The sequence below is a fragment of the Coregonus clupeaformis genome, chromosome 7 (assembly GCF_020615455.1).
Source record: "Coregonus clupeaformis isolate EN_2021a chromosome 7, ASM2061545v1, whole genome shotgun sequence".
In the NCBI taxonomy this organism is placed as follows: domain Eukaryota; kingdom Metazoa; phylum Chordata; class Actinopteri; order Salmoniformes; family Salmonidae; genus Coregonus; species Coregonus clupeaformis.
In genome coordinates this window covers 43,350,707-43,375,346 of record NC_059198.1, presented here as the reverse complement: position 1 = coordinate 43,375,346, position 24,640 = coordinate 43,350,707, and the positions used below count along the sequence as shown (strand labels likewise).

General features: G+C 41.9%; 1 protein-coding gene across 3 annotated transcripts in view; it reads left to right on the top strand.

Moving 5' to 3' along the window:
- Positions 1–24,640, top strand: part of LOC121569209 (dipeptidyl aminopeptidase-like protein 6) — a 317,687-nt gene that overhangs the window by 77,247 nt on the left and 215,800 nt on the right. Inside the window, exon 1 of one of the 3 annotated variants that reach the window (XM_041879976.2) lies at positions 22,051–22,415. The exons of the other annotated variants lie outside the window; for them this stretch is intronic. Coding sequence (XP_041735910.1) covers positions 22,362–22,415 — 54 coding nt within the window. The 5' untranslated portion in view covers positions 22,051–22,361. Of the gene's footprint in view, positions 1–22,050; positions 22,416–24,640 lie in introns of those variants that run through there. 3 annotated transcript variants of the gene reach the window in all.

Genomic DNA, 24,640 nt, shown 5'->3' with positions numbered 1-24,640 from the left:
AGCCTCGAAACCTTAATGACTTGGAGAAGATCTGCAAACAGGAGTGGGACAAAATCCCTCCTGAGATGTGTGCAAACCTGGTGGCCAACTACAAGAAACGTCTGACCTCTGTGATTGCCAACAAGGGTTTTGCCACCAAGTACTAAGTCATGTTTTGCAGAGGGGTCAAATACTTATTTCCCTCATTAAAATGCAAATCAATTTATAACATTTTTGACATGCGTTTTTCTGGATTTTGTTGTTGTTATTCTGTCTCTCACTGTTCAAATAAACCTACCATTAAAATGATAGACTGATCATGTCTTTGTCAGTGGGCAAACGTACAAAATCAGCAGGGGATCAAATACTTTTTTCCCCTCACTGTATATACAGTACTTACATACATACATTGGCATGCTGACTGCAAGAATGTCCACCAGAGATGTTGCCAGAGAATTGAATGTTCATTTCTCTACCATAAGCCACCTCCAACGTCGTTTTAGAGAATGTGGCAGTACGTCCAACCGGCCTCACAACCGCAGAGCATGTGTAACCACACCAGCCGAGGACCTCCACATCCAGCTTCTTCACCTGCGGGATCGTCTGAGACCAGCCACCCGGACAGCTGATGAAATTGGGGGTAACCGACTTCAGTGGGAAAATGCTCACCTTCGATGGCCACTGGCACGCTGGAGAAGTCTGCTCTTCATGGATGAATCCCGGTTTCAACTGTACCGGGCAGATGGCAGACAGCGTGTATGGAGTCGTGTGGGCGAGCAGTTTTCTGATGTCAACGTTGTGAACAGAGTGCCCCACGGCCCATGTCGCAAGGATCTGTACACAATTCCTAGAAGCTGAACATTTCCCAGTTCTTCCATGGCCTGCATACTCACCAGACATTTCACCCATTGAGCATGTTTGGGATGCTCAGGATCGACGTGTACGACAGCGTGTTCCAGTTCCCAGACAGCATGTTCCGTGTTCCAGTTCCTGCCTAGTGGGACAACATTCCACAGCCTGATCAACTCTATGCGAAGGAGATGTGTCACACATGCATGAAGCAAATTGTGGTCACACCAGATACTGACTGATTTTCTGATCCATGCCCCTACCTTTTTTTTAAGGTACACTACTGGTATAAAGTTTCAGAACACCTACTCATTCAAGGGTTTTTCTTTATTTTTACTATTTTCTACATTGTAGAATAATAGTGAAGACATCAAAACTATGAAATAACACACATGGAATCATGTAGTTACCAAAAAAGTTTTTTTTTTAAAGGCAGCCAACAAGTGCTCAGCATATGTGGGAACTCCTTAAAGACTGTTGGAAAAGCATTTCAGGTGAAGCTGGTTGAGAGAATGCCAAGAGTGTGCAAAGCTGTCATCAAGGCAAAGAGTGGCTATTTGAAGAATCTCAAATATTAAATATATTTTGATTTGTTTAACACCTTTTTGGTTACTACATGATTCCATATGTGTTATTTAATAGTTTTGATGTCTTCACTATTATTCTACAATGTAGAAAATAGTAAAAAGAAAGAAAAAGCCTTGAATGAGTATGTGTTATAAAACTTTACACCGGTAGTGTGTAAAGTTTTAGTAGTAGTGTAGTGAATGCATATCTGTATTCCCAGTCATGTGAAATCCATAGATTAGGGCCTAATGAATTTATTTCAATTGACTGATTTCCTTATATAATCTGTAAAATCTTTGAAATTGTTGCATTTATATTTTTGTTCAGTGTAATATCCATTAGAAGAGGTCAAGATAATAAACAGACCTAAAGCTCAAGATATGGCCCTATTATACGTATAATGGTTTGACGAAGGTCTACCTGACTTTTTTAAGCCATCTGTTATAATCTGTCACTAATTGCGTTTTGATATTTTAAATCCTAAAGAAAAGCGTTACTCTCATTGTCCAAACATCACTATCTGTTGAATTCACTTCGTTTGCCACCGTGTGTAAAACCTTGCAGTGACAGTTCTGTAGTGGTTAGATAGTGCCCCGTGTAGCTCAGTTGGTAGAGCATGGCGCTTGCAACGCCAGGGTTGTGGGTTCGTTTCCCACGGGTGGCCAGTATGAAAATGTATGCACTCACTAACTGTAAGTCGCTCTGGATAAGAGCGTCTGCTAAATGTAAATAGTGTTCCTGAGGAACAAAGTTTCCCCCTCCAACTGTTGGATGTCAGACAACAACCTGTTAGATAAGAGAAGAAAAGACGGCACTTGGATTGGTTTTTGAAGGAGTAACACTTCTGTTTGCCTTGAGATGTTGGCAGCGAATGGGCACTTGAAGTTCACAAAAACAAATAGCTTTGTGTTCTCCCTCTGTCAAGATTCACTCTCCGTTGCATAAGAGTCCATTTTTTGGGGGGGGTCTGAGAAATACTTTTTTCATAGTTCTTCTCAGTTGCCTATGAGTTACTCAAATTCCAATTCTGCTTTTCCAAAAGTCATTACTGTGTGTTGGGTGTCACACTGGACTTTGTCAAAGTGCTTTCCAAATGAGTCCAGTCTAGTTTTCAGCCCTTTAAAGATGATCTGTTCTGTGGCAGATCTTTCAGCCCGGAGCAGAAGAGCTACATTACCATTAGGGCTAATACAGTTTGATGTGGCTCATTGGCTTTCCTTAGGCCATTGCATTGCACCACTATTTTCAATGGTAAATTGGTTGTGAGGATGATCTCTCCCTAATGGTCGGTTCTAATGCAAAGCTAATGTACTGGTCATCAAAGCCTGCCTCTTGAATTTAAATTGTGTGTGCGTGTGCTTGTGCACGTGCGTGTCTATAGACATAAGATGAATGAACAAAGGTGCTTTCAATGTCAGATCATCTCTTGAAAGTATTTTAACCTAAGTTGTCCTATGAGCAAAAATGACTTGTCCTACATTGTCAGCCATTAACAGATGCCAGAGTACATTCTTACAGGATCATCTACCACAATAAATGCTTTTCATACATTGGAGAACTAGAATAAATGGATGTTTCACTCAGTAGAACTCTGTGACAATCGCTCTGTGGCTGAATGTCACCCCCTGGTGCTAAACCTCACCCTCTCCCTCTAGACCCCTCCACGGTGCTAAACCTCACCCTCTCCCTCTAGACCCCTCCACGGTGCTAAACCACCCTCTCCCTCTCTATCCATCCCCGGGGGCCAAACCTCACCCCTGTGGTTAACTCTTTATACCCTCTCCTCTCTACCCTCTTTAGCCCAATATGACTCTGAGGCCAGTGCTCAGATTATCTGAATATAATGATATTTAATCTGCCCATCCCATTGGCACTGCAGCGCCTCGTACAACACTGTGATAAGAGCATGAATGGATTATTTGAAAGAACCATCTCTTGGCTTATGTGGACATACCATGTTATCTGAAAGTAATGTGTCTCACTTGAGTCCTGAACAGCAAGGGGCCCACAAGCTCGGGGCCCATGATCCCTTGATCCGTGCCTGCATTTAGATGATGTTGTGTATGCCGTTATCAATGACATGGTTTTGGTTGGCAAATTCATTTGGAAGATTTCGTCTTTGAGCATTCTTGGCCCCAACCCATGTGAGGAGATTGATGTAATACATGCAACAGCATGCTTTTGATCAGAAGGTGAATTGCAGATTCAACAACCACAGAAAATGATTCAAAAGAAACTAGTTGACAGAATAGAAACCAGTAGAGTGCTCTGTTGTTTAATTCAGCAGTGGCTGGCCATATTCCAGGTTACATTTTTGCTCTAATCATGGAAAATCTACCTTGGCAACAAAACAGCTAGTCACTAAAATATTGATATTGAACATGAACTTGCATTTCAATTCATGCGCAAATATCAATGGTCCTGTTTACCATGCAGCCAGTAAATGAACCACTCGTAGCCTTTCTCCAACACACAGTGGAGAACGACTCGGCTCAGCCCCTGCATTCTAAATTCAATGCTAAATTGCCCAAAATGTGTTTGCTGAAAGGATTTGTAGTACGGAAGGCGTGCTCCATCCCACGGGAAACGTATCAGCATTTCTGTGGTGTAGCTCCTAGCATAAATTACTGTGGCCCTTAGCCACCACTCCCAGCCTTGCTATGACTCTCTTGTGAAATTCAGGCGACGATAATGGCGTCTAGACAGATTTGTCATTGACATTTTGCATGTCTCTCCCTCGCACAAACGAATACAAATGAATGCGGCTGACTTTTAGATGCTAGTATTTTTCTCCTGATGACTGGTAGCTAAGGAATTTGTCGTTTTGGCTTTGGCTGTCCCTTATCACCAGTGCTGTATGCCTTTCTGTTGGTTCTGTGTATTCATTATGTGAGATATAGTGCCTCTCACAGTGAGGACTTGTGTTTACACCCAGGAGTATTGCTGTACTTTGTGTAAAACATACATATAGAGGGAGTTGTGGTTCTGCTGTGAAATGACTTGGTGAAAGAATGTGAAACCTTGGGTTCCAAAAGCTCCAGATCCTTCCTCAGCCAAGTGGGTGTTGTTATCAAAATATAAGGTATCCAAACACACCATTGAAAAGAGCCGTTTAACTGTTACATTACAATGTGTGAATAATGAACAATATCAATGACATCAACAGGGTCACAAGCATTTCACGGTAAGGTCTACACCTGTTGTATTCGGCGCATGTGACAAATAACATTTAATTTGATTTGAAAAGGTCTGCAAATGAAACACATTGTCCCAACGGTTCTGTTTAAATTAAATATACAGAGAAGAACTAGAAGGAGCTCTCAAGGGAAATGGTTTGTTAGGGGCTTAGACACAGGAACAAATTAGTGTAAAACTCTTTATGGCTTTGCAAAGCTTTGTGTAGCTGGCCATGATCGGGAGCAGAGCTGTTGTTTGGTAAGGCCTTAGCAGTGTTATAGGCTGGTTAGTGTGTCTCCTATAAACTGTAGCTATTGTTAACCCCGTCCACTTCTGCCCTGAGTGTGCACCTGACGGAAATTGCATTTTCATCAAGGACCAAGATGTCTGTCTCAATATCCCCACGGTACTCACGCTGTGTGAGTACAGATAAAGAGGAGAGGAGGGAGGTAGGGGACCGCTAGCTATTCCCTCATTGTGACTCAGTAAACCAGGGGGGATAGGAAGGCCTGGAGGATGCAATCAGGAGGACAGGGAAACATTTGGTGGCCCTGTCTGCCGGGAGACAAGGGGATGGTTGAGTAGCACTAACAGCCTTCCTCTTCTTCCCCCCTAGTTGTTCACCCATCCTTTTCCAACCGTGTCTGTCTCTGTTTGTTAGGGTTGTGACTGTCGTCGAGACCTCCTGCAACATTCACAGCTACTATCTGGTATTCCCCACATCGCCCTACATCCCTAGGAATTTGGACTCGTTCAACCCAAGTTTTGGCACAACCCTTTTTGAATTTAATTGAATTGAAATCAGTACAACTCTGGGGATTTTTTTTGTGTCATTCTGCCTGAGGTTTTGTCATACTTTCATTACAATACTGTATGCACACATTCCTGATAAGACAGATGGATTTGTGCACTAGACAGAGAAATATCACTGGCAGAAGTCTGCTCATCATTTAATAGAACAACACTTTTTTTACGCTCAAAAGTTACCTGTGTGTATCAAGAATGGTCCACCACGCAAAGGACATCCAGCCAACTTGACACAACTGTGGGAAGCATTGGAGTCAACATGTGGAACGCCTTGTAGAGTCCATGCCCCGACGAGTTGAGGCTGTTCAATATTAGGAAGGTGTTCTAACTTTTTGTATACTCAGTGTAGACTGCTGAGGAAAGGACTTTGTAGGTTTGCTGCCGCTGTTTTTTGATTTTGTTACATCTATCAGTCAGTTTGTTTTATCTGCATGGTGGTGAAACAAACAACCATATTTAATTCCTAGTAGTGATCATTTAGCCCAACAACTATGGTTGGTAGTTGTAGTTGGCTGTGATTTGGTTCCGGCTGGTTCACAATCGACCAGTGGAAAACCATGATTGAAAGGCAGTCACTGTCAGGCTTTGTGGCATGGAAAAGTCTAAACGGGATCCTTGGGACTTCCCAACTCTGACTTCACCCCATTGAAGTTGACATTTAAAACGGTTAAGGTTAGAGTTAGGGTTTATGGTATGGACAACCCAAGGATTCTGGATAGCACAAACCTTTGTGGCATAAAGGTCATGCCCCATAATGATGAGACATGAGTCATAATGTGTTACTCTACATTGAATTGTTAATTTCAACTGATGTAGGCTTTTCCAAGAAAGTCATTTGTAGGCTTTTCCAATAAATAATAATATTTCTGGTGAAGTGATATGGGCTCCATTTAACTGCAGCTGGATGTGCTTCACCATGAAGACAACCCTATTGTCTGTATTCTGTCTCTAAATGTTGTCTATCACTAGCAGCACCATATCACCAAGTAACATTCTGAGTATGTGTAAATGTAATAGGTATATGCTGCTGTGCAAAATATAGCCTTCACAGATTTACATGTATAGTGCCTTCAGAAATTATTCACACCCTTTGACCTTTTCAACATTTTGTTGTGTTACAGCCTGAATTTAAAATGGGTTAAATTCAGATCTTTTGTCAATGGCGTACACACACTATCCCATAATATCAAAGTGGAATTATGTTTTTCAAAATGTTTACAAAATAATTAAAAATGAAAAGCTGAAATGTCTTGAGTCAATAAGTATTATACCCGTTTGTTATGGCAAGCCTAAATAAATTCAGGAGTAAAAATGTGCTGAACAAGTCACATAATACACTACATGATCAAAAGTATGTGGACACCTGCTCGTCGAACATCTCATTCCAAAATCATGGGCATTAATATGGAGTTGGTCCCCGCTTTGCTGCTATAACAGCCTCCACTCTTCTGGGAAGCCTTTCCACTAGATGTTGGAACATTGCTGCGGGGACTTGCTTCCATTCAGCCACAAGCATTAGTGAGGTCGTGCACTGATGTTGGGCGATTAGGCCTGGCTCGCAGTCGGCGTCCCAATTCGTCACAAAGGTGTTCGATGGGGTTGAGGTCAGGGCTCTGTGCAGGCCAGTCAAGTTCTTCCACACTGATCTCGACAAACCATTTCTGTATGGACCTCGCTTTGTGCAGGGGGGCATTGCCATGCTGAAACAGGAAAGGGCCTTCCCCAAACTGCTGCCACAAAGTTGGAAGCACAGAATCGTCTAGAATGTAATTGTATGCTGTAGCATTAAGATTTCCCTTCACTGGAACTAAGGGGCCTAGCTCGAACCATGAAAAACAGTCCCAGACCATTATTCCTCCTCCACCAAACTTTTACAGTTGGTACTATGCATTCAGGCAAGTAGCTTTCTTCTGGCATCCGCCAAACCCAGATTCGCCTGTCGGACTGCCAGATGGTAAAGTGTGATTCATCACTCCAGAGAATGCATTTCCACTGCTCCAGAGTCCAATGGTGGTGAGCTTTACACCACTCCAGCTGACACTTGACATTGCGCATGGTGATCTTAGGCTTGTGTGCGGATGCTTGGCCATGGAAACCCATTTCATGAAGCTCCCGACTAACAGTTATTGTGCTGACGTTGCTTCCAGAGGCGGTTTGGAACTCGGCAGTGAGTGTTGCAACTGAGGACAGACGATTTTTACGCACTATGCGCTTCAGCATTCGGCGGTCCCGTTCTGTGAGCTTGTGTGGCCTATCCCTTCGCGGCTGAGCCGTTGTTGCTCCTAGACATTTCCACTTCACAATAAAAGCTCTTACAGTTGACCGGGACAGCTCTAGCAAGGCAGAAATTTGACGAACTGACTTGTTGGAAAGGTGGCATCCTATGACGGTGCCACGTTTAAAGTCACTGAGATCTTCAGTGAGGCCATTCTACCTTATATCTGTACTCCACACATACAATTATCTGTAAGTTCCCTCAGTCGAGCAGTGAATTTCATACACAGATTCAACCACAAAGACCAGGGATGTTTTTGAATGCCTCGCAAAGAAGAGCACCTATTGCTAGATGGGTAAAAATAAAAAAAGCAGATATTGAATATCCCTTTGAGCATGGTGAAGTTATTAATTACACTGGATGGTGTATCAATGTATCAAATCCAATACAACACATTACTGAGTACCGCACTCCATATTTTCAAGCACAGTGGTGGCTGCATCATGTTATGGGTATGCTTGTAATCGTTAAGGACTGACTGCAGAGCTTTTCAGGATAAAAAAAAAAAGGAATGGGGTAAGCACAGGCAAAATCCTGCAGGAAAACCTGGTTCAGTCTGCTTTCCACCAGACACTGGGAGATGAATTCACCTTTCAGCAGGACAATAACCTAAAACACAAGGCCAAATCTACACTGGAGTTGCTTACCAAGAAGACAGTGAATGTTCCTGAGTGTCCGAGTTACAGTTTTGACTTAAATCTGCTTGAAAATCAATGGCAAGACATGAAAATGTTTTTTTAGCAATGATCAACAACCAATTTGACAGAGCTTGAAGAATTTTGAAAAGAGTAATGGGCAAATATTGTACAATTCAGTTGTGCAAAGCTTTTAGAGACTTACCCAGAAAGACTCACAGCTGCCAAAGGTAATTCTAACACGTATTGACTCAGGGGTGTGCATACTTATGTAAATTAGATATTTCTGTGTTTTATTTTCAATAAAATAAAATGTTTTTACTTTGTCATTATGGGGTATTGTGTGTAGATGGGTGAGGAAAAACATATATATTTAATCAATTTTGAATTCAGGCTGTAACACAACAAAATGTGGAGTAAGTCGAGGGGTGTGAATACTTTCTGAAGGCACTGTATATCAGTATTTCTCAAGTCCATGATGGAGAATCATTGATATACAATGCAAAATTGAATTCAATGACCTCAATCATGGTCTTGGGAAATCCTAGTTAATAACTTGACATTCAGCATGCGACTCTATCCTATTTAGATAAGTGATGGACCTTCTGTGAACACCCACATGGTTTTAGGCCAAATTGCTCCTTTCAATAAACTACCCAAGTGGGGATGATTCGTTGAGCAATAGGTTGAAACAAAAACCCAGCCTACGCAATGGTAACCCGAGTACCTTAATCAGGAGATGCCTCTGTAGAAGCCTGGAGAAGTGGTGTCCTTTGGAGTCTTCCGTCATTTACCTTTTGAGTCGGTATGACAGGTCTTTACATTATTCAACACGCAGCACATGCTCCCCCCCCATCTGTCACCATCTTAGCCCAGGCCGTTCCTCTCCCCATATCGCCTGAATGGTTGGCGGTGCCATCAATCATTCCTGGGTGAATTAACCTTGCCATTCATATCAATGGTGTGGCTGTGGAACGCCCCTGACCTTTGTCCCGCCCTCTTCTGTTTAAACAGTGCTTTACAGAAGGCTCAGAGAAGAATTCAGCCAAGTTAATAGATCCGTATTTATGAGTGCTGTAACGTTCTCGAAACCATTTACCCCCTCGCCTCCCTCTCTACCTTGCCCTTTTCCCTCCCCCTCCGTCCCTCCCTCCCTGCTTCTCACCATGACATAAAATATGTACTTTCAGTGAAGGCTTTTTTCTCATTTCACTTTGGCTCTTGACAAGCTGGGGAAATTGGACAGAGGTGTCATGGTCATGGTTAGTGTTTTGGTTAATATGTCCTCTTAGCTGAATGATTGGCACAGTCAGTGAAGAACTCTGCAGGAAGTCTGTTTTTAAAAGGTGCCTGCATTATCATTGTCATGACGTTATGCACGGTTATGTAACTGCCTGTGAATTCATAGTTCTGTTAAGTTTGTTCATGTTTTGTATAAAATATGCATATAGGATACAGTGGGGAAAAAAAGTATTTAGTCAGCCACCAATTGTGCAAGTTCTCCCACTTAAAAAGACGAGAGAGGCCTGTAATTTTCATCATAGGTACACGTCAACTATGACAGACAAATTGAGAAAAAAATATCCAGAAAATCACATTGTAGGATTTTTAATGAATTTATTTGCAAATTATGGTGGAAAATAAGTATTTGGTCACCTACAAACGAGCAAGATTTATGGCTCTCACAGACCTGTAACTTCTTCTTTAAGAGGCTCCTCTGTCCTCCACTCGTTACCTGTATTAATGGCACCTGTTTGAACTTGTTATCAGTATAAAAGACACCTGTCCACAACCTCAAACAGTCACACTCCAAACTCCACTATGGCCAAGACCAAAGAGCTGTCAAAGGACACCAGAAACAAAATTGTAGACCTGCACCAGGCTGGGGAAGACTGAATCTGCAATAGGTAAGCAGCTTGGTTTGAAGAAATCAACTGTGGGAGCAATTATTAGGAAATGGAAGACATACAAGACCACTGATAATCTCCCTTGATATGGGGCTCCACGCAAGATCTCACCCCGTGGGGTCAAAATGATCACAAGAACGGTGAGCAAAAATCCCAAAACCACACGGGGGGACCTAGTGAATGACCTGCAGAGAGCTGGGACCAAAGTAACAAAGCCTACCGTCGGTAACACACTACGCCACCAGGGACTCAAATCCTGCAGTGCCAGACGTGTCCCCCTGCTTAAGCCAGTACATGTCCAGGCCCGTCTGAAGTTTGCTAGAGTGCATTTGGATGATCCAGAAGAGGATTGGGAGAATGTCATATGGTCAGATGAAACCAAAATATAACTTTTTGGTAAAAACTCAACTCGTTGTGTTTGGAGGACAAAGAATGCTGAGTTGCATCCAAAGAACACCATACCTACTGTGAAGCATGGGGGTGGAAACATCATGCTTTGCGGCTGTTTTTCTGCAAAGGGACCAGGACGACTGATCCGTGTAAAGGAAAGAATGAATGGGGCCATGTATCGTGAGATTTTGAGTGAAAACCTCCTTCCATCAGCAAGGGCATTGAAGATGAAATGTGGCTGGGTCTTTCAGCATGACAATGATCCCAAACACACGCCCGGGCAACGAAGGAGTGGCTTCGTAAGAAGCATTTCAAGGTCCTGGAGTGGCCTAGCCAGTCTCCAGATCTCAACCCCATAGAAAATCTTTGGAGGGAGTTGAAAGTCTGTGTTGCCCAGCGACAGCCCCAAAACATCACTGCTCTAGAGGAGATCTGCATGGAGGAATGGGCCAAAATACCAGCAACAGTGTGTGAAAACCTTGTGAAGACTTACAGAAAACGTTTGACCTGTGTCATTGCCAACAAAGGGTATATAACAAAGTATTGAGAAACTTTTGTTATTGACCAAATACTTATTTTCCACCATAATTTGCAAATAAAATCATTAAAAATCCTACAATGTGATTTTCTGGATTTTATTTTCTCATTTTGTCTGTCATAGTTGACGTGTACCTATGATGAAAATTACAGGCCTCATCTTTTTAAGTGGGAGAACTTGCACAATTGGTGGCTGACTAAATACTTTTTTCCCCCACTGTACGTAAGCCAAGCCTATTGGGTTTTGATGGTGATCAAGGATTTTTCCTTTATGAAAATGTTCTATTGACACATATAACCGTATGAAGGTATGAAGAGACTAATGTACAGTGGGGGAAAAAAGTATTTAGTCAGCCACCAATTGTGCAAGTTCTCCCACTTAAAAAGATGAGAGAGGCCTGTAATTTTCATCATATCGCACATCGACAGCTTGTTACAAATGTAGTCACTCATCATGTTCTCAAAACAGCCTCTTTGGTAATTGAGATGAGGTACCAGAGTGGAGCAACTTGGATCCATGTCAAAACTTTCATTTCTTATTCACGAGACGTGAATGCAGTTTTAGTCCTCTCTCGTCTCCCCTACCTACCCCTCTCTTTTTTCCCCCTCTGAGTGTGCTTTCTGTACGGGCAGGGCGTAGTATTCTGATGGTCCTATTAATAACAATTTCTATAAAATATAACAGCAGCGACTCTTTCAGACAAATGTTTTATTATGAGGAATGGAGCAATTTGGCATGAAAACCATGTGGGTGTTCATAGAAGGCACATCACTTATCTAAATAGTCGCATGTTGAATGTCAAGTTATTAACTAAGGCTGTAATACAAATTCAATTCGGAGGCCCAATTAAATTAGATACATTTTGAATTGCTTGCTAATCCAAAAAATGGAAAGCTATTGGAAAATGGATTTGTATTTTGTCATAATAATTTTTCATAGCAATGGCTTAATGTTTCACTTGCTGTATTTCACCAAATATTTTTTATAAAAGAGCACCGTTCAAATATGGATATATTGTTCCATTCCCCTCTTTTTGAATCACACATGCGCACACACACACATTATTATTCTATTTTTTTTAAGGGGTAGATCAGCTTTAATACTGCAGATAGATTGAGGCTTCTATCAATGTAGTTATCTGTGTCATTTCCAATCCCCCATATTTTTTGGTATACAGTGCCTTCGGAAAGTATTCAGACCCGTTTACTTTTTCAAAACTTTTGGTAGGTTACAGCCTTATTCTAAATTGATTAAATAGTATTTTCCCCCTCATCAATCTACACACAATACCCCATAATGACAAAGCAAAAACAGTATTGTAGATGTTTTTGCAAATGTATTAAAAATAAAAAACGGAAATATCACATTTACTTAAGTATTCAGACCCTTTACTCAGTACTTTGTTGAAGCACCTTTGGCAGCGATTACAGCCTCGAGTCTTCTTGGGTATGACGCTTGGCACACCTGTATACTCCCGAGTGGCGCAGTGGTCTAAGGCACTGCATCGCAGTGCTAGCTGTGCCACTAGAGATCCTGGTTCGAGTCCAGGCTCTGTCGCAGCCGGCCGCGACCGGGAGACCCATGGGCGGCGCCCAATTGGTCCAGCGTCGTCGAAGGTAGGGGAGGGTTTGGCCGGCAGGGATGTGGGTTCGTTTCCCACGGGGTGGCAGTATGAAAAAAACAAAAACAAAAAAACATGTATGCATTCACAAACTGTAAGTCGCTCTGGATAAGACTGTCTGCTAAATGACTTAAATGTAAATGTTTTGGGGGAGTTTCTCCCATTCTTCTCTGCAGATCCTCTCAAGCTCTGTCAGGTTGGATGGGGAGCGTCGCTGCACAGCTATTTTCAGGTCTCTCTAGAGTAGCTCAGCTGGTAGAGCACAGCGCTTTTAACGCCAAGGTAGTGGGTTCGATCCCCAGGACCACCCATACACAAAAAATTTATGCACGCATGACTGTAAGGTGCTTTGGATAAAAGCGTCTGCTAAATGGCATATTATATTATATTATTATTATATTATTATTATATATTATTATATTATAGATGTTCGATTGGGTTCAAGTCCGGGCTCTGGCTAGGCCACTCAAGGACATTCAGAGACTTGTCCCGAAGCCACTCCTGTGTTGTCTTGGCTGTCCTGTTGGAATGTGAACCTTCACCCAGTCTGAGGTCTGAATACTTATGTAAATAAGGTATCTCTTGTTTTTTTAATTGCAAACATTTCTAAAAACCTGTTTTCTCTTTGTCATTATGGGGTATTGTGTGTAGAGTGATGAGGGGGAAAAAAATATTTCATCAATTTTAGAATAAGGCTGTAACGAACAAAATGTGGAAAAAGTGAAGGGGTCTGAATACTTTCCGAATGCACTTACATTTACATTTTAGTCATTTAGCAGATGCTCTTATCCAGAGCGACTTACAGTTAGTGAGTGCATACATTTTCAAACTGGCCCCCCGTGGGAAACGAACCCACAACCATGGCGTTGCAAGCGCAATGCTCTACCAACTGAGCTACACAGGGCTGTATGCACTGTATATGTTTGTAAACTTACCATTAAAAAGTACCATGATGATTGAGTGTCCATATAGCTGTACCATTATATTTTCACTGTTACTGAGTAAACCTCCAATTGTTCTCCGCTACCCGCTAAAACCTCCAAACCATCCCAAGTTGGGTTGTCGTCCCAGTGACCGGCAGACCACCCCTGCCCACCCGGATCCCAGGGACCCATCCTTTGAAAAGAGCACACTATTCCACTTACAGAACAGAAGCGGATCAACAGCCAAAAGCATTTCCAACGCCCTCACCTCGATTATAATGTATATAGTTATAAAAAATATATATATATACATAAAAATATATAGCTTAATTTATTTCCACAATTAACAAATAATATGCGTAATAATTTAGGCCCTTCCTACGAAGGATTGTTACCTATAGCCAGGACTGACATTAAAATAATTACATTTTCGGCAAGCAATTATTATTTTGGCAAACAATTATTATGATTAATCTTATACTGTCCCTAACCTCATTACCCCATAGCAACAGATGTAGAATACATACACACACTCTCCCCACCCCTCCCCCACAAACAACCACAAGCTCAGATATTCAACAGTTGTTCCAACCCCGAGCCCAACACGAGAAGACTTGATGTGTGAATGCGTATACAGTTGTAGCTGTTTGAGAAGGCATGCCAAATTGAGCAAGAATGGCGAGATTTCATTAACCAATGTCTAGTCCTAGCTGATGGAGCTCAGATACACCCCTTTCCCCCGAAACACACACATGCTGGTCCCCTGCTGTGACCATTTTCCCAAGCACCTGGTGTGTGGGTCGCTCAGGTGGGTGTCTAGGATATAGGGTAGGGGACCGTTCCATCATGCTAGGGCAATAAATAAATAAACTATATTTGTAATTTATTTTAAATTGTATATCCCATATCTGCACAAAATTGAAAACTCTCTCTCTGTCACAACTCCTGCTTGCAGACACACATTGGCTCTGGCTTTTGTAACTATTTTCCTTTTTCACTCATTTAACTCATCACACTTTTCCAATCACACACACACACCCCATCTTCCATCACAACCACACTCCTCCAACATATACACCGGTACATACCCACATACTGTGTCTTCTATGTCCTCTGTTTGCTGTGTGTTTATCTCTACCATGTTGATTCCTGCCTAATTTCAGGCTTTTGAGTACTTTTGTGTTCCAGTTTCTTATATTTTAAGATGTATTTCATTAATTGTCCTTTCTTCTAATGCTGTCTTTTATCTATTTATAAATACTATAAATAGAACGTTGAATACAAATTATTTGACAACATTCCCTATCTTGAATGGTGTAGTGTATTTGTAGTTTATTTCTTTATCAATTGTTGTAGTTTATTATTTTCCAGTTTTTTATTTGAATCCCTACCATGGATAGGGTTGGGTGTTCCATTATTTGACCCTTCTATGGGAACTTTGTATTATTTAGAATAGCCATGGAGTAGCCTTGATGTCTCTGTTATATTATTACTATAATCCATAATATAGTCCATGAAAAGATTACATAAAAAAAACATGTTGCCATGCCAAACTCATATGCAGTATGTATAAAATGAGCCAAGGTGTGACCCATCAGAAGAGCCATGGTGTTTCCTTGGCATCTCTATATAGCTGCCCATCGATTACAGTTGATCAACCGCCATAGAGACAAGTTTTTTTGTTTTATTTGTTTATCAATTCAACCATAAAAAAAACAAAACAAGCACACATAACTTGAAAAAGCCATACATGCACATGAGTAAAATCATCGACGATAACACACAATAAAGTCTGGGACTTATTTCCATTGTGGTGAAACGAGATGGCTAGGCAAGATCCAACATGGTGGAACACAGTATGACAGCGAGATAATAAAACATAAAAACTAAAAAGAAGAATCATCTATCTATCTCATCATTGCAGTTACATCGTAGGGCATATTCATATGGGCACAGAAGACATCAAACAGTTTTTTACTTTATTTTTAAAGCTGCCCAGAGAGGACGTTGTTTTTATAGGCAGAGGCAACTCATTCCACTCTGAGGCTCCAGTATACAGTGTACCTTTCCCAGCATTTCTCCTGAACCTGTATAAGCACACATTAGCATCACCTGATCTGGTGCTGTGATTGTGTGCATCCCTAACATGGGGAAAGTAATCAGTTAGATATCTGGGTGCAGAACCATAACTACTCCTGTAAACCAAACCCAGTCTAATGGGACACCCTAGCCTCAACAGGCAGCCAGATGAGTTCCTGAAAGCAGTTCCTGCCTATGTGAGTATGTGGACTCACCTTCAATAGTACCCTGATCAGCTTATTCTGGGCTATCTGGAGCTTCCCCTTCATAAGCTTAGATAAGCCCCCAAACCAGGAAGTACTATTTTAGTTAAAATGGCATTGAATGAGGGCAGTGGATAGCACTCTCATGGAGTCCTTATCAAGCAGCTTGGACTTTCTAGCCAAAAACGTAGTCCTGGCATTAACCTTCCCTAGCACTTTAGTGGCCATGCTCACACCTCCCAAACTTCCATCAAGGATGCATCCCAGGTAGCTAACAGAGGTTTTAGTAGTTAGCACCTCACCCCCTAACTCCACTCTGATTTCAGAGAACCTACACAATTTAGGTCTGGACCTAAAAACAATTGCCTCAGTTTTACCTAAGTGCAGAGAGCTTATTATCTCCAAGCCATTTGCTAATGTTAGTAAGCTCTGTGCTAAGTATGCTCTCCAACATAGTTTTACTTTTGTGAGACACCAGAAGTGTAGTCATCTGCATAAAGGAAAAGACGGCAAGAACAAGCATCTTTCATATAATTTATATACAGTAAAAACAGTAGAGGCCCAAGCACGCTCCCCTGCGGAACGCCACAACTCATTGGTTTTGCCTGAGACAGTGAACCATTAACCTCTACTACTTGCTCCCTACCTGACAAATAGGACTTTACCCAGCCTAGAGGGATACTACTTAACCCCAGTGCCTCCAGTTTGGAGATTAGGAGACAGTGGTTAACTGTATCAAAGGCCTTCTGTAGGTCAAGCAGTACCATTCCAAAGAGATTTCCCTCATCAATCTCTTTCCTGATGAAGTCAGTCAAGTAAAATAGACATGAATCAGTGGAGTATGTTTTTCTAAAACCTGACTGAAAATCATACAATAGACTTTGTTAACATATTCATACATTTGTACAACTCTCTCCAGGATCTTTGATGTTATACTGACGATAGATACAGGCCTATAATTCCCAGGGTCAGACTTTATCCCCTTCTTATACAGAGGTATACCTTTAGCTTGTTTCATGTCTCTGGGAAAGATGCCTTGTTCAAGAGAGAGATTAACAATTATGCGTAATACAAGGGGCAATTTGCTCAGCAGAATCTCTAAGAAACCTTGCAGGAATATTATCCAGGCCTGTTGCTTTGGAGCATTTAAGCTCTGCTAGCATACTGGCTATGTTGGTTGTTGCTACCTTTGCAAAATAAAGAGTTTGGCTGAACCCCTAACTTGGCATAATACTTCTTGACTTGGTCGCTTTCATACAAACCAGAACTGGTGGGCAGCTTGCTAACCAGCTTGCTGGCAACATAATTATTTGTTGTTGTTGTTGAATTAATTGGCAACCTCTGCTTTTTCATATACCATCTCCTCCCTGATGTTCAGTCCAATGTTGTTTTTGGTAGTACTAATACACCCTAGTTCCTTAAATGATTTCCAAAGCTTTTTAGGGTCATTTTTGTTCTCTAATATTTTATCAGCAAAGTAACCGCTCTTAGCTTCATCCATCCTGTTCTGTGCTTCATTTCTGTTATATAGGACAAAATCGGGCTGCTCTTGAGAATTCTTAAATTTCTTAAAGGCCTTATTCCTTGCTTAGATAGATTCTAGAATCTCATGATTAAACCAAGGGCTAGATCTCTGCTTTACTCTGACCCGTCTAATGGGAGCCATCACATTCACCACATCAAGTAATCTACATTTAAAGGCTTCCCAGGCACTGTCTACCCCTACACTATCCAGCACAGGTGACCAGTCAATTTTACCCACTTGCTCCCTAAACATTTCAACACAGTATTTTTTGAGTCCTCTGATTCTAACAGTTTTGTGACACTTAAATATATCTTTAAAAACCCTCCTTATGCAAAATGTAATAAAATGATCACTGATTCCATAGACACTTACTCCATTCTGTGATATTTTGGATTTATCAGACACCAATATTAAGTCAATTATACTTTGCACTGTTTTACATACCCTGGTGGGATCTTTTATCATTTGGGTCAGAGCAAGTAATCTACAGAAGTGCATAACTGCATTGTGGGTTGGGCTATCCTTTTTGCAGCCATCAGTATTGAAATCCCCTAACAAAATAATTTCCTTCACCAGGGAATCATTACAGTTTTGTCTACTCATTTGTCTGTATTTTTTTAATGATGGGTAAAGTATTTTCCTTCTGTCTCGGATTTCTTTGGGGAACTGGTTGTGCATTCTGTAGTTTGTGTCTTTTGAGCTCTCTTCCTTTTCTTTGAACCATGATTTTCTCCTGGAAGTGCTCAAAACAAGCTATTATGGGGCGCGGTCCATGATGGGATGTGCCTCCCATTCTATGTACTCACGAAATGTAATTCTTTGTACCTGGTCTTGTGAAATGTTCAGTTTAGTAGATATAAACTCTGGGTTTATACACTGAACAAAAATATAAACATGTAAAGTGTTGGTCCCATGTTTCATGAGTTGAAATAAAAGATCCCCGAAATGTTCCATACGCACAAAAAGCTTATTTCTCTCAGATTTTGTGCACAAATGTGTTTACATCCCTGTTAGTGAGCATTTCTCCTTTGCCAAGCTAATCCTGCCACCTGACAGATGTGGCATATCAAGAATCTGATTAAACAGCATCATCTTTACACAGGTGCACCTTGTGCTGGGGACAATAAAAGGCCACTCTAAAATGTGCAGTTTTGTCACGCAACACAATGCCACAGATGTCTCAGGTTTTGAGGGAGTGTGCAATTGGCATGTTAACTGCAGGAATGTCCACCAGAGCTGTTGACAGATAATTGAATATTCATTTCTCTAAGCCGCCTCCAACGTTGTTTTAGAGAATTTGGCAGTACGTCCAACCGGTCTCCCAACCGCACACCACGTGTATGGCGTTGTGTGGGTGAGCGGTTTGCTGATGTCAACGTTGTGAACAGAGTTCCCCATGGTGGTGGTGGGGTTATGGTATCGGCAGGTGTAAACTATGGACAACGAACAAAATTGCATTTTATTTATGGCAATTTGAATGTACAAAAATACTGTAACAAGATCCTGAGGCCCATTGTGAGGCTCATTTTGATTTCCAGTTTGTCAACAGTGTCCTTTAGCATTTTCTTCTTTGCGCATATCCTCAAGTTGTTTGTTATTGAAAGTGAGGGCGATATTGAGATCAGCTAGGTTCTTAGTCATTTAATCTAAAACAGCCAGCTTTTGATTTATGGAGACCAGAACACTTTCGATCTTGATTAATATGCTCATGTTAATAACATCATGATTATATTCACTTATCCTAGCTGTCTATGGCGTGACAGTTCGCGCTTCAGTGCCTTTTGCTTCAGAATTAACCCTGGTAGACAATATCTTAGAATTGCCTTCAGTGCCACTTTAGTCCTTAGGGTTCTTTCCTCATTTTGTCTCCTCACCCCAGTCTCATGAACTATGGGAATTGGTGAGTCTGTGTTCGATAATGAAAAAAATGTGATCTGAAGGGGACAGGGAGACTTATCAAGTGAGGGATTGATCCCCCTCCAACCATTAGTTAACATCTGAAACACTCAGCAGCCTCTGCTTTCATACACACTCCTGCTCTTTCACTACCCCTCATGGTTTGTGATCTAGCCTTTTTTCTTAAAGGATACATACTATTGACTGATAGTTGTAGTGTGCTGGTGCTCTAACCAAGATTTCATATACTTTCTGCAGAACTGAAGGGGTGCTCAGTCCAAGGAATGTAACATTTAAATGCTGAGAGAAAGTTCAGAGCACAGTAATTTCCTAAATATGTTTCTCTGTAATTAATAGATTCACTGGATGACGATAATCGACTGATTATCAACATTTGCAACACTTTTAATAGGCTAGTCAACGTGGAGAACTATAAGGGGAATGTGTTTTCAGACACACAGTAGCTGATGATATGTGCTGGATACATTAATACTAACTCAACCAAATAAACATTTTCAATTCAATCATTCTCAATAGATTTTTAACTAAGATTATGAATACTCATATTTGTCATTCACAGAGATCTGAGCTATTCTTAAATATTTTCATTTTATTTTTCCAGGCAAGTGCCTTTTCCTGCCCCAGCTATTGGCTGTGTCAACTTCCCAACGCAGACCTCCCACAGAAAAATTCTGTGCTTGCACCTGTGTCAGTCTCCCAGATGGACCTGCTGAGATTGTGCCGCAGGATTTTCTCTAAATCTCTTTCAAAGATCCAAGGCCTCGGGCGTAATACCTAAATATCTATAATTGATTTACTTTGCGGGCTTACTGAGATCTTGCTGTCCGATAATGCTGTGGTTCAATACATTGTTGATAAGCCACTTCCACATGAAACTAAAATGTTTAAACTAAATTGGGATCCTTAATTTAAGAAAAATCCCTAACCGAAAAACATATTTTTTAAATAACGTAGATGCAGAAAGTAAACAGCATAGTGACTCAATTTCCGCAACAACGAAGACCGTTGAAGCACGAGGTTCAACTTCGCTGTTTTATTGCCCTGGCTACCATGCTGTGATCAGCGTGAAGCGAACCCGTGCACATGCGCAGATACTGTGTGTGACTGACTGTGTGAGAGCGAAGTGTTGCCTCTCGCTTATCTCAACATCCTAGCCTATTCATTGATGATAGGCTCTGCTTTACTGAAGTTGCTAGTGCACAGTTCTGACTCTGTCTGCCTGGTGGCCAACCTGCCGATACTGTGCCCCACCCCTCTCTCTCCGTCCCTCGCTAGCTCACTATGAAAGATGCTAGTGTTTGTGTTCACGGCAACTAATCAGTCTCCTCCATTCCAAAAATACTGAATCTTAGGAGTCGATTCCTAGCAGAAGCGAATGTTGACACTCAGAAATGGGTGTCGACATGCAAGGAGTCGAGGAATCAATTATTTTGGAGTTGACTCTCCACCACTACGTTATCATCGTTAACAGTTAGAAAAATGGCAGAGAAAGTGGAGTTGAGGTACAATAATGGTAGGACAGGTGCAATGCTTAACCATCTGAAAGGGATGCACCGTGAGACCCAAACCGTTGCTGGCAGCAGCACAGCTGCATTGTCAATTCACGTGGAATTTTATTTATTTAGTGTTTTTTAATGGAAAACCGATACAGAAATGTCTGTTTAAATGTTTTAAAAGTTTCACATCCCTACTTGAAACCTTTCAGAATATGTTTGGTGTTCTGTGATAAAAATAAATAAAAAAATGCAGTTTTGTTCTTCAGATGTTATTTGCCACTGCTGAGATTACTTGTTACAAACACATGCACTTCCCTCATCTTTGGGTAGGAACTCAGTATTTTCCAAGTCCACCTTTTAGCCCCTCTCTCATCCCCACTCCTCCAAACCCCTGTCCTCATGCCCCTCATTTAGTGGAAGCGCCCGTGCTAAGGCAGCCAGTTTGAACCGGTGTAAATTGGTATTTTTATTTTGGCACTTTGGTGCGCCTTAAATGCTACATAAATAAAACAACATCTCGTATTGCGCCAGGGACCTATCTTCGGAGGAGGCGGTGTCATTTACGAGGCATGCGGCCGTGCGCATAAATATCACCAGCATAACAGTCTACCACTGGGACTGATTGAATTGATCCATAGTTTGGCAGGTGGCAACATACATGTAAATGGACACACATAGAAACACACACTCGTGTGTGCACATACACAAACCAGTACCCTCCTCTTCAGTCAAATACACTGACTCTCTCACTCTCTCACATTATTAGTGAATCCCTTTCATTCCCTGAGTCACTGTGCACACATACATGTGAGCGTTCTCACACACACCCACACTTTAAAAGAAAAGGCAAACACTTTTGGCTCACTAAAGTTGCTATAGTACACTCTTGGCTGTGCATTCTGACGGATGCCTCTTCTGTACCTATCCCGCAGCTTAGGCGCAAAGCTCCAATTTAGCTCAGGTGCCGAACCCACCAAAGAACAGCCAGTGTCCTGTGGGAAAGAGCTTTAAGTAGAGAGGGGGAGAAGAGGGAGGGGGAAAAGGGGAGGAAAGGACTTGGAGAGACAAAGACGGATAGACCAAGTGAGGGAATCGAGAGTCGATAACAAGGTTCGAGAGACTGGGGGGAGAGAGTGAAAGAGGGATGGAGAAAGAGCTAGAGAGGGGGAGCAATAAAGACTACTAGCAGTGAGAGGCTGAAACACACACACATTCCAAAGCCGCCCCTCCTCGGAAACAGATCGCGCAACCCTGAAGACAGGAGCCTTGTCGTAGTGTGATTGTTTCGCTGGAGAGAGAAAGTACAGCTTGGAGTGTGCCAGCCAGCGGGGGGGTCCTGAGTGTATGTGTCTGTGTGTGAGAGAGGGCTACGCTAATCTTCCCACTCCACACTGAAGACTTTACTGAAGACTTCAATCACACTGAGGGAGAGGCAGAGGAGTGCGTTTTGAAGAGCCCTGTGTCGATTCAGCCATGCTAATAGTCACGCAGATGCAACAGAATGCCACCTGCTCCAAATCAGAAAAGGTAAGGGCTCACTCTAACCTACATATTGTAACATTGAGCTTTCTTTAATGGTTCTTTGCTCTTTAATTGTGAAATTGTAAGTTAATGCATATTGAATATATTGCTTTGGTGAAAATTCACTATCCCTGTTCTCTTATGATGACTACATTAAAATGATTTGCACCATGACACCTTTCTTAATGACAATCATAAGTGGTCATTTTTCTTGGAAGTTGTTGCCGTATTCACTCACTGCGTTACCGTTCCCGGCTCCCCCAAAGGCGATGGAGTTCAAATGGGGTGATATATTTTCCATTGGCATAGCCTGGAGAGGAGTTGACAGCTCTTCAATAAGTCGAGGTGCAGCCAAAAAAGCACAAGAACATCCAAGAAAATGGAGCGCATCACTCGTTCACTATTAAAAACGATTTTATTATGCTTTTCGAGTTAAATGATATTCAGCTTTTAATTATGAGCGAGAGTCACACCTTGATGCATTTGGCATAGCTAGGCACCAGAGTGTGACGCAGGAGCTTTTTGCATTGGGCACGGTCATGGGCAGGTGGTTTGTTGGTCGGCTAGTGTCCCCATTAGTAGTAGCCTTCTTAACTCTCCTCCCTCTATCAAGGCTCCTGGAGGTGGGAGTTCAATCAGGTGCTTGAGCTGCCTTGTTAAATCATCCACAGTCCTATTTATGTATTTATCTGCTCATTTGGGCCCCTCTTTGTCTCGACGTGATGAGTCGTGTGTTAGCATTTTTACTCTGTATGGTGGTGAGTCTTATCGAGTTCTCTCTAGTTGGTTGGACTCTCAATCCTTTTCTTGTGAAAGTGATTCAGTAGATCGGTTTTAGACTGAGATGTAGTTTTGAGCCACAATCCTGTGTTTCAGCTCAATGGGAGCCCCGCCATGTTGGTTTGGAGCAGAACAAGTAACATTGTTAGGATATGTAACCACTCTCAAATTCATAGAGCTATGGATGCAAAGACCGACAGTCCATGAGATTATTTAAATTTTTTAAGTTTCAGCAAACGTTGTTTTATACATGGTGTTTCTAAAGAATCCAGACCCAGAGGAGTAGCAGCGTTAACACCAGACCAGACTCCAGACCTAAGATATTTTTATAGGTTCAGAAAACAATTTGCAGGTCCCAATTGGCTCCCTACCCCTTAACCGTTTGATGTTCTGATCCGATGTTTAGATAGATATAAGCAGTGTAGTGGTGGAACTTCCAAGCAGTGTAGTGGTGGAGCTTCCAACACATTGGGTCATGGCTTGATGGGTTACACTTTAATAAAAAATGGTGTGCATTTTAGCTAACCTTATCCTAAGTCTCCTAACCTGCTCCTTAAGTTCTCCTAACCTGCTGCGTAAGTTCTCATAACCTGCTATGAAAGTCAATTCTGACATAAGCTGTATCCCCTCTAGCAAAAACCAACACATCGTTTACCCCTCACAGATCTGCATAGAAGGGTAGCCAATGCGATTCCTGCCTTCTTCATCTTGTTTGCTCTTGGCCTGGTCTTTCTTGGCCAGCCAATACATCTATAAATGTGTTTTCTATGTATTGGATCTTCTTGTCCAGCGCCTGTTATTATTTTGGATGTGCTTAAAACCCCGTCCTTTCATTTCTTGGTCAGCCAACCATGATGTTGCTTCCATCCACGTAGTAGGTTCTGTAGGGTTAATATGTCATCTAGTGGTCATCACTAATGTGATCAACCAGGATGTGCTGCCTGGCATCACTTGTGTCCTTAAACCTGGGTTCACAGCTTTGGTACTACTGAGATCAGGGGTGTATTCATTCCGCCAACTCTGTTGCAAAACGTTTCTTAGACTGAAGCAAACTAAACGGGGAGGGACCATCCTGAATTTGTCCAATAGAAACTCTTGGTTTGCTCTGTTTGATTCGTAAGTGGTTTGCGTAATGAATACACCCCACGTGACTTAGAGCCCGATGGCAGCCTGATGTAATACGGCGAGGCCTGTAGGTTATTGATGTGCCAGCTTTAATACAATGCTTCACATTCCCCCCTCTTACCTCCCCGAGCGAGTAACATCACTCCTTTTTTGTTAAGACATTTCATTTCCCAGCTAATGCGTCTAATTCCACTCGGTCTCTCTCACGCTACAGTACTCCAAGCCTTCTCCCCCATGAAATATAGCAACCCAGCTCAGACGGAGATCTTTCTCTTTGAACAGTGGTCACGCTTTAACTCCGAGGTGGGGAGATAAGTCCCGGGTTT